This window comes from Amblyraja radiata, chromosome 14 (genome assembly GCF_010909765.2).
Source record: "Amblyraja radiata isolate CabotCenter1 chromosome 14, sAmbRad1.1.pri, whole genome shotgun sequence".
Classification (NCBI taxonomy): Eukaryota; Metazoa; Chordata; class Chondrichthyes; order Rajiformes; family Rajidae; genus Amblyraja; species Amblyraja radiata.
The window spans coordinates 33030647-33042433 of record NC_045969.1 but is presented as its reverse complement, the minus strand read 5'-3'; the positions used below and the strand labels follow the sequence as shown (position 1 = coordinate 33042433).

At 36.3% G+C, this 11787-nt stretch overlaps 1 protein-coding gene across 1 annotated transcript in view; it reads right to left on the bottom strand.

Moving 5' to 3' along the window:
• Positions 1-640: 640 nt before the first annotated feature.
• The window catches only part of LOC116980644 (amine oxidase [flavin-containing] B-like), a 119934-nt gene continuing 108787 nt past the window's right edge, over positions 641-11787 (bottom strand). Inside the window, exons 14-15 of the mRNA XM_033033058.1 lie at positions 6900-6962; positions 641-3013 (exon numbers count right to left, since the gene is read on the bottom strand). Of these exons, the coding sequence (XP_032888949.1) occupies positions 2858-3013; positions 6900-6962 (219 nt within the window). The 3' untranslated portion in view covers positions 641-2857. The remainder of the gene's footprint in view (positions 3014-6899; positions 6963-11787) is intronic.

Genomic DNA, 11787 nt, shown 5'->3' with positions numbered 1-11787 from the left:
CTATTCTAATTCTTACCCACTACTGACGTAAGGCTCAGCAGTTTGCAGTTGTCAGCCTTTACCTTGTAACATTTCTTAAACAGAGGCACCTCATTAGCCACCTCAAGTCCCTGGCACCTCATTGGTGCCTTTTGGTGATACAAGTAACTCTGCCAGTGGTCCCGCACCTTCTTATCTGACTTTTCACAATGTTTTAGGATACACTAGATCAACTCACAGGGATTTATGTACCTTAATGCGTTTTAAGACCTCTAACAAGTCAGTAATATGTATTTTAAACAGAATTTGTGCATTCCATTTCCATTGATAAATTTTAGCCATGGTGAAAGCAAATAGATAGCCGTGGTGTAAATTTTGAATGATATTCTGGTGAAGTCCAATTTATTTGCTTAAAAACAAAACACAGATAAGTCCTCTATTTATGAATGATCAAAGTTGAATCAATACTCTACATGGGATAGACCTTGACCTTGTGCAACAGTGTATAATGGGTAATTAAATTCAGTGGAAATTAATATCAGAAGGGATGGAAAATTGCACTCCTCCTGGTATTTATTTCCACTGAATTAAATTGTCTTATCACTCAGCCCATTGAGGAAGTACTGAAAACTCCAAAGTTAATCTTAAATTAAAACTTTAATCCAACAAAATGTTCACGTCAGTTTTATTACCAGATCAGTAACCAACAGTATTCATTTCAATTCTTATAAGCACAAGATTGATTTATAACACTCGATCTCACATGATTGAGCAAATGTTTGATTTTTATTTATTAAATGTACGGAAAATGTATTGCAAAATCTGCTAGCGTGCGTTATTAAGTTCCTTGCATTTTCTCTTAATATTCTACAGAGCAATAAGATGTGACCCACCTAGACCTTACATTATTGATTAATAATCTTCTATGGAATTAAACTATCATTAGCTCCATTTAGCAATAAAGATATTAATGAGTAATGGGCATGATTCAAACAAAACACTGACCTTTGTATCTATCAGCGCATTACAGATTATACCAAATTTACGTTGTCTGTGTACCAGTACAGAAATACAAAGTTACAAGAAACATTATAAAATTTTCAAATCTTACAGCCTGAAAATGTGCACACTGAAGACAGCCACATAGGCACTTGAGAAAATGAAAACACCACATTGGAATAAGGCACAAAGACTAAACTCAGTCTTTTAAAAAAAGACAATATCAGCATCACTGTAGAATGTTCCAATATATAGATTTTTGCCACAGACACTGATACGCAAATTGCACCATCCATCACTGTATTTTCATATCTGCTGTAGCACAATTACACTGAACTCACATTGATGTTCAACATGTACTCATAATATTTGGGATTCATTATCACATACATTTGTTTGTCATGCAACTTCTTGGAAATTACCTGCTTCTGCTGATATAATGTTATCAATCTAGATCCTGAATTTTAACATAATTTCTTATTTTATCTCAGTTTGCTAAATCATACAATTTCAAATGATTAATATAATGAATTAATTAATTGGCAAAATAAAATCTTTGCTCAACGTATAATAATCAGAAGGGAAAAGGTTTTGCATTTAGTGTCAGATATATAAATATATAATTTATTCAGAATTTAAATAAATTTATGTTGCTATAATTAGCCTCAGCTTTATTTTCATGAATATAAGAAAATCCAAATGTGGATGAAAATATTGAAAAATGCCTATATCTGGAAGTGCAAGGATGTTTTCATTCAGAAACACAAACCAACATGTTGGTCAGCCATGATCACAATGAATGGCGGTGCTGGCTCGAAGGGCCGAATGGCCCCCTCCTGCACCTATTTTCTATGTTTCTATGTTAAAATTAAATCTTTTGACATTTCCTTTCAGTCTTTCAAGTTTGAAAAGTACAGTGACATCAGCACTTGTCTATTTCCAAAACAATTTTAACAAAATAGTTTGATTAGAGATACCTGGAGCTAAGTACCACAATTGGTTGTGGAGTATAAAGTGAGTCTGCAGCATCGATTTCTGGTTTTTAAATGACCATTATATGTTATTTTAATCAATATAAATGGAAAATCTATGCCATTAAGAAAAAAAAAAAGGTTTTCATGCAATACCTCAAGAAACTGCGAAAACAAATGATGGTTGAGCTGCCTAAAATCTGTTGACCAAATTGATCAGCTTTTCACAGATACTGTAAAGAAGCGAATTCCTCGCGGCGGAAGAACACAATTCATGTGCACAATACCACCCACTATAATGTCTCCCTCAATTTCTTTTAACTAGAAGTTTATATAACTAGAGTGTTTATATACACCTCAGAGGTATTAAATATATGTTAGAAATTTTAAAAGGCATTGCTGTCTAAAATAGCTGGATAATAATAAGAATTGTTGGTGTTTTAATATCACTTAATTCTATGTATTATACAACAGCTTCTCTGATAAGACTCAGTTACTGTAAACAAAATTATAGGCAAAATGTTTCAATTGAAACAACGAGCACATTAACTAGGAAAATAATCTAGGAATTTATGTCCAGAAAAGGTAAAGACAAATTCTAAAATCTAAAATATGGTTATGTAGTGCATAAAATCAGGTGAAATCAAGTCATATCAAAACATAAACATACATGCAAAATCAGTAATATTGTCAATATTGTTCACGATCCTTATTATCTCCCAATGGGTTAATGTAAAATTTTAGTAAAGTTCAATGAGGATTCATGATGATATTTTAATCTACAGATTTCCTTATGGGAAACTCAATCATTGTATTAGGTAAGCAGGAATTTTTTTAGACGATTATCACAACTGACGTGATGTTGACAGTAAGTGTGCAGTAAGGTCCACCGTCAAACGTTCTCCAACTTAATTATTTTTCAGGAGTCCCTTTTTATACACAATGAACCCTGCAGCAGCTGCAGAAGTGAGGAACGCTGACCATCCAAAAAGCTTGATGACTCCTGGAACCGAAGGCAGGTTTCTCTCCCAGAAAGTTGTCTTGATTGGGAATGCAGGAACATCCTGAAAGAAATATTCAGATTTGCATTCAGTGAAAAAATGTTCAATACCTACAATCTACAAAAGTCTCAAACGTACAAGGGAACAAAGTGAGAATCAGAATGAAACTTCAAGATTGAAAGCTGAAATCATTGGAGTTGGTCATTAAAGCAGCAAACTGTAAATGGAGCAGGCCACGTGAGGGAAAGACAGGAACAGAGTCCGACACTGGCTGACAGAATGGGGGAAGCGGGATGATGGGGGAGAGGGAAAGAGAGAAAATTGAGAAACCTATGCACTAATTTATTTATTTATTTATTTATTTATTTATTCCGAACAAGTAAAGACATTAACGACATTAATATTAACAAAATCGACATTATCAAACAATTGGACATTACAATCAATATTTACAAAGCAATGAGAAGAACAAAATCAAAGTTCCAATGTCCAACTCTGTGTCTGTACAAGCTCGAAAAGGAGTGAGAAGAAGAATAACTTATTAAATCTCACCCCTTTTCCCCAACACTTCTACCATATTTAAAAATCAATTCATTACTAATAATAATACTACCCTAGGCAATTTCCCATAATACCTACAGACATATATATACATACAACTATTATGTACATAGCTGAAGTACCCAAACATAAGTAAACAATAGTAAAGCAATAGATAAACACTAACCCCCACTTGTCAACCATCCCCTCCATCCCTGTACCCCTTGAGAATTATTTTTTTATATATCATTTTAAAATGATTCATGTTTGTGCATTGCTTCAATTCCCCGTTCAATTTATTCCACACTCCTACTCCGCAAACCGAAATACAAAAGGTTTTTCTAGTCGTACGGACTTTTTGTTTCTTAAAGTTAAATATTCCTCTTAAATTGTAACCCCGCACACGCTCGTTAAATAATTTTTGAATGTTTCCAGGTAAATTTTTATTTTTGGCCCTAAACATTATCTGAGCTGTTTTGAATGTAACCAAATCTTCTAATTTTAATAATTTTGACTCTAAAAATAATGGATTCGTATGACCCAGATACTTAGCATTATGGATAATACGAATTGCTCTTTTTTGCATCATGGTTAATGAGTGTATCGAATTTTTATAGTTATTACCCCAGACTTCTGCACAATAATTTAAGTAGGGTAAAATCAATGAACAATAAAGAATACGGAGTGATTTGTAATCCAGAGCTTGCTTGGCTTTGTATAATACAGAGATACTTTTTGACAATTTTAATTTTACATGTTTAATATGTGATTTCCAGCTTATTTTATCGTCAATTATAACCCCAAGAAATTTATTTTCATGCACTCTTTCAACTTCCACCCCATTTATCTTTATACTTACTAGTGTATTTATTCTACAATTACCAAATAACATTATTTTAGTTTTACTCAGATTTAATGAAATTTTATTCCTATCAAACCATATTTTCAATTTACCCATTTCTTTTATTATTTTATCCAATAGCTGTTTTAAATTTTCCCCAGAACAAAAAATATTTGTATCATCTGCAAACAAAACCAGCCTCAAGACATTGGACACATTACAAATATAATTTATGTACATGATAAATAATTTTGGGCCCAGCACTGACCCCTGTGGTACACCACACACAATGTCCAAGCATGTAGAATTATGACTACCCAGATTTACAAACTGTTGCCTGTTACTTAAGTAGCTTTTAATCCAGTCCAGTACTATTCCTCTAATTCCATACCTCTCCAATTTTTTTAATAAAATATCATGATTAATTGTATCAAATGCTTTTTTTATGTCAATAAATATCCCAGCTGCATATAATTTCTTATCAATGGCGTTTGTGATGTCTTCAATTAATTCTAGTATTGCAAGTGATGTTGATCTATTTGTTCTGAATCCATATTGACTTTCTGTGATTAATTTATTCTTTTCTACAAATTTGTCTAATCTATTATTAAACATTTTTTCTAATATTTTGGAAAATTGTGGGAGTAAGGAAACAGGTCTATAGTTTGTAAAATGATGCTTGTTCCCAGTTTTGTATATTGGTATTATTTTTGCTATTTTCATTTGAATTGGGAAAGTACCGGTTTGGAAGGATAAATTACAGATGAATGTTAAAGGTTTGGCGATCCCCTCAATGACCATCTTAACTAGCGACATGTCAATGTCGTTGAAATCGGTAGATTTTTTATTTTTACATGTTTTGACATACAATCAGTTGCAATGTTTTAGAAGTACTAGAAAGGCTGAATATTTAAAGTGGACAAGGCAATGAATCCAGATGGGATGCATCTTATGTTGCAGATGAAAGTAAATGGGGAATCTGCTGGACCTGGACCATAATCATCCAGCTATTTGTCGGTATTGGGGTGGATCCCAAGGACTGAAACACTGCAAATCTTACATCCTTGTTCAAAAACTGGTGGAAGAATAGAGCCTGTAGCTCCAGGCCAGTCAGTTTCATTCCAGTAGTGAGGCAAGTTTGATGACAATAATAGACTATAGAACTAGATTAACTTGGACAAAACTGCAGTAATTAGGGAAAGTCCGCTCAGATTTGTTAAAGGCAAATCATGCTTAATCAGAATGAGGTGACGGACATGGTTGATGAGAATAATGTGATATACAAGGCTCTGGTAGAAAAAGTCATGAAATGAAGGCATAACAAGAAAAATCAATATAACCATATAACCATATAACAATTACAGCACGGAAACAAGCCATCTCGGCCCTACACGTCCGCGCCGAACAATTTTTTTCCCTTAGTCCCACCTGCCTGCACTCATACCATAACCCTCCATTCCCTTCTCATCCATATGCCTATCCAATTTATTCTTAAATGATACCAACAAACCTGCCGCCACCACTTCCACTGGAAGCTCATTCCACACCGCTACCACTCTCTGAGTAAAGAAGTTCCCCATCATGTTACCCCTAAACTTCTGTCCCTTAATTCTGAAGTCATGTCCTCTTGTTTGAATCTTCCCTATTCTCAAAGGGAAAAGCTTGATCACATCAACTCTGTCTATCCCTCTCATCATTTTAAAGACCTCTATCAAGTCCCCCCTTAACCTTCTGCGCTCCAGAGAATAAAGACCTATGAAGAATATGAAGAAAAAAATGTCTTCCTCAACATGTGGTTAGATTCTGGAATGAACTGCTGGGAGTGGTGGATTGGGGTGCTGTGAGTGGAAGCAATCGTATTATTCAGAAGGCAAATTAACAGGTTAAGGGAAATAGATAGGGCTGTTGGGAAAGGTCGGGGATGTGAGATTTGCTGGATTGCTCTGTATAAAGCTAGCAAAATCTCCTTCTGTACTGTAATACTTCTGAGATTCTGTCAGTAATGAAAGAGATGCCCCAAGCCAAAGCAGCCTTGTTCCTGTTAATAGGGGACAGATCTTTTGGATCAGAGATTTGATTCAGAACTCCTGAGCCCAACAAAATAAAACCTCAGAAACACAATTAACCAAATCCAAAGGCGTATTCAATTATCAACAGAGATACAGTAGAAGAAAACTACTCGCAAACATAAATCTTACTTTTAATTAAGTTATACAGATGAAAATCATGTTCTAATGCACAAGAGTTTTTACTGATTGAATGTGGTTAATAACATTCTAAAAATTAACAGAGGAAAACAGACAAGTGTTTCAATTTAAAAATAATTGTGATCCTTCTGCATGGGATTCACACAAGTGTTCAAATAATTTAAAACTTAATGAGAAGACAAGCATATGTATATGGTAAAAATAACTGGATTATTTATGTCAATGCACCAAATAGTTTATTTAAAAGTAGCTCAAGGCCCCAGTTAATGAAATGAGTGGATAAAATGTCATGTTAACTCCAGGCAAGATGTACCCCATAAGGTCATGAAAAAGAGACATCACAAGATATTCAAGAACTTACCATGGAAGCAGGCTCAGACTGCCAAATCTCACTTTCTGAAATTTTCCCCATCTCATACAAAATCTGAAAAACATATTTTAAAAATGTAAGCTTTTATAATTCACCCCCCCCCCTCCACTTACCTAGCCCTTTGTCAAACAGTTAGTATCAAATGATACTAAAATGGACACTGATATTAGTTTGGATCAACACACCTGCCTTGTCCCCATATTTATATGCTTAAAGTGACATTTCAACATTTGGATAATACTTTTGTGAGACCGGGTACATAGTGGATTACTCCAATATATGTCACCAGTAAACAATGTTATTAATGGGTAACAACTGCAAACTCTAAGGTTGTATAATCTGAAGTAAATAGTTTTCCGATAGTAATATGTTTTGGCTGCAGCCTGGAAAATATTCCAATCAAACCCTCCCAGTTTAGTGCAGTGGTGGCATTTACCTCTCTCTGATAAGAGATGATAAATAAAATCTCACAGGGTTTGGGTTATATTGGTACTTCAGTGCAAAACTGAAGTGTGTTGCTTTAAATGAGATGTTCAATCTTGCTTCGCTATACAGATACTGTATATTTAAAGAGCTCTTGGTACTATTCCTGGAAGAGCAGCAGTATTCTATAAAACATTGGGAAATGTTGGAGAACAGTGAGACCGAGGGTTACAAGTACAGAGGTTCCTGAAAGTGGCGACACAGGTAGACAGGTCACATTACAGCTGTACACGACTTTGGTGGGCTTGCACTTGTGGAGTATTATGTTTAGTTCTGGCCACCATACTATAGGAATGACGTGGTTAAGCTATAGACACTGCAAAAATGATGAACTGGGATGCTCTGGACTGGTGAGCTTGAGTTATGAGGTTAGGATGGGAAGATGTTCTTTGGAGCAGAGGAGGCTGAGGGGTTCACCATACGGAGGTTCATACATTCAAGTGAATGGTCCTAGGGTAGAAGTATCTAAAATTAGATGGCACAGGTTTAGGGTGGGAATGGAAAGATTTAAATGGGACCTAAGGAGCAGGTTTTTCACATAACAACATAAAACAATGTGGATATATGCAACAAACTGCTAGAGGAAGTATAATTACAACATTTTTGTAAGACATTTGGACAGGATGATCTAAATCCAAGGTACAAATACATTTCTTATTGCAGAGGATAGTGAATCTGTGGAATACTCTGTTCTAGGGCATTTTGGAGGCCAGTTCAATAGAAGTAGTTAAAGTGTAGGTGAATATATTTTTAAAAGATCAAGGGATTGAAGGCTATGGGGATCTAGCACAAAGGAATAATTGTGGCCTGTGGTAGATCAGCCAGGATTGTACTGAATGGCAGGACAGGCTTGAATGGCTTGATTGCCTATCTCTGCTCCTACTTTTTTGTGTTGTTGTGAGGGGGTTGGTTGTCAAGAGATATTAACATGTTTATATTTTGCTCTGCTAAAGTCACAAAGGGCAAGTTGTTTTGATGGTGCACTCTCTACACAGTGATATATATCATCAGTGTAAAATATCCACCAAGACAATGTTGACAGTCTGCATGCAGTTCATTGCAATTATTCTTATTTTCATCTGCAATCCTGGCTATTTTGACACTCCACTTTTGCTATCGTAGGCAAATCTGACTACTTAGCATCAAGCTATTGTATCCTAGTCATTCATTAAATTAGAAACCAAAGATTTAGGCATACTTCATTTAGTGCTTCCTCCCATTCCCAGGCTTCCTGACCGAGGTGTTAGAAATTGGTTGGCAAAAGTGTTTAAATCGGGACACAATTTTCATATGGTAAAAATAAAAAGTAAATAAATCTTTGTTAGATGCACAAAAGTCCAGAATTCGAGCATAGTGTGCTGGAAGTCAGAGGATAGAGGTGAGGCCTTATAAGGGTTTAAATATTTGAATGAGTGTGTTAATGAAGAGTCAGTGCAATTTAGGAAAACTGGTGAAGCATGAATGGGACTTTGTGCAGATTCGAACATAGACAGCAAAGTCCAGATGAGCTCAAGTTTTGTGGAACAAAACATTGGCTTCGTGAGAATTGAAATCAAATCAGAATGAAATACTCAGGCAGCATGTAATGGAAAGAGAAACAAAGTTAATGCTTCAAGCTCATAACCTATCAGCAGGGTTCTGAGAATAAGTCATCCGCTAAACATGAACTCAGTTTCTCCCCCAAGGATGTTGCCTGCCCTCTTGAATATATCCCGCACTTTTAACTTTTATTTTCCGAGGGTGGAAGTTGGGAGGTTAACCAGGAGAGTACTGGCAGAGTTGAATCCAGAAAAGGATGAAGAAAGCTCTCTGCAGCTAGTGGTCTGAGAGAAGGGCAAAATCAATAGTGTTATGAAGGTTGAAGTAGGCAGTGCTGAAGAGAATGTATATATTTTTTTGTTCCAGTGACGTTGTGTATTTGCTGCCAGTTGCAGATTTGCCGTTGCCTGGTCATAATGACACCGCTTCTTCCCGACACAGCTCCAAGTTAAAATGCCATTCAAGATTATAGTAATATAAACGGATTGGCAACAGTTCATGGGGTTCCTGATTTTACTAGGCCAGTACCATCTCAACCACTTAATTGCAGTAATTGTTAAAATGATTATCTATGCTTTTCTGACAAAAAACAGACAATCAGGAGCCAAAATGTTTAGGGATCTCCCCAATCCATGCCATTCCGACTGCGTAGGACGAGTTGCACATAACCTCAAATAAGGTAAAATGAGGGAAATAAACAAGCAGTTAAACAATCTTCCCAATATACCACAAAGATGATAATGGATAGCTATGAATAAAAGCAAAGCATTAATTGTATTAACATATATTGATCATTGCAATAGCTCTCAGCCATGCATCATATATGCATACATCAGAACATTGAGTAGTAGTTTTCTGATCTGAGCCTGGCACATCTAGAGGAGAAGAACACACATGTGCGAATGTTGTTCGTGGACTTTAGTTCAGCATTCAATACAATCATCCCTCAGCACTTGGTAAGCAAATTGGGTTCATTGGGTCTCAGCACCCCCTTGTGTACCTGGCTACTGGACTTCCTCACTGTGAGACCCCAGTCAGTGCGGGTTGGAAACAACACCTCCAACATCAACTCTCTGAGCACCGGTTCTCCTCAGGGCTGCGTCCTGAGTCCACTGCTGTTTACCCTGATCACCCACGACTGTTGTGCCAGGTTTAGTACAACCACATCATGAAGTACGCAGATGACACAACAGTGGTGGACCTTATTCGCGACGACAATGAACTGGCTAACAGGGAGGAGGTGAAACAACCGGTGGGGACTGGTGCAACACGAACAATTTGATCCTGAATGTTGACAAAACAAAGGAGGTCACCGTTGACTTCAGGAGAAACCGGCACAGTCACACACCACTACACATTAATGACATGGATGTGGAGTTGGCCAGTAGCACTAAGTTGTCCAAAGCCAACAGCGTTATAAAAGACTCCACACATCTCCATCATGGACTTCACTCTGCTGCCCTCGGGCAAAAGGTATCGCAGTATAAGGAGCAGAACGGCCAGGTTTTGCAACAGCTTCTTCCCCCGAACCTTCAGACTTGAATTCCATATAATGTGCCACCACTATTATCTATTTTATCTTTTTATCTTTGTGAGTCAGATGCAACAACATTTCGTTCAGACTTGCATTTGGTGGTGTATTTTTGAATGACAATAAAGCCTTTGATTGATTGATTGATTTGCCAATTCTCCTGGTGCCACCTCTATTTCATTATACTGTTAGAAAAATCTATTAAGATTGTGTAATTGGTATAACTGGACATGTTGTATTGCCACGGTTATGTTAGCACTTTCAAAGGCCTTGCAGATTGGCATTGAGGATTATTCCTGATTTGACAACAGTATTAGAGATGTGGATTATTTCTACTCAGAACAAACAGAAGATCAAGGGAGACCATAATCTAAATCAATTAGGGAGACATACAGTGCCCTCCATAATGTTTGGGACAAAGACCCATAATTTATTTATTTGCCTCTGCACTCCACAATTTGAGATTTGTAATAGAAAAAAAATCACACATGGTTAAAGTGCACATAGTCAGATTTTAATAAAGGCAACAAAGGAGTTTTTCAAAGCTAAAAAATGGTCAATTCTTTAGTGGCCAAGTCAATCACCCGATTTGAACCCAATTGAGCATGCCTTCTATATGCTGAAGAGAAAGTTGAAGGGGACTAGGCCCCAAAACAAGCATAAGCTAAAGATGGCTGCAATACAGGCCTGGCAAAGCATCACCAGAGAAGACACCCAGCAACTAGTGATGTCCATGAATCGCAGACTTCAAGCAGTCATTGCATGCAAAGGATATGTAACAAAATACTAAACATGACTACTTTCATTTATGTGACATTACTGTGTCCCAAACATTATGATGCCCTGAAATGGGGGGACTATGTATAAATACAACTGTAATTTCTACATGGTGAAACCAAAATGTATAAAAATGGCCTTTATTAAAGCCTGACAATGTGCACTTTAACCACGTGATTTTTTTTTTCTATTACAAATCTCAAATTGTGGAGTACAGAGGCAAATAAATAAATGATGTGTCTTTATTCCAAACATTATGGAGGGCACTGTACCTTTTGAGCACCAAAAAAGCTTTCAGGAAGAACATGCTGAAGATGAGGAAACCACAGGCAATATTAGAACAGATACCCTTTCTGTGTGCATTACCATTATAGTTCTATGGAATAAATTATCTTACATTGCAATAGAAATTTAATCCGTCAAACAAGAAAAATGTTGGGGATTTACAAAATGTGATGAATATGATGTGCACATGGGAACACAATGAATACAATACATATTCTTGAAATATGTTTGTTTCCCATGTGACCAGCAATCAGGAATTAAAGC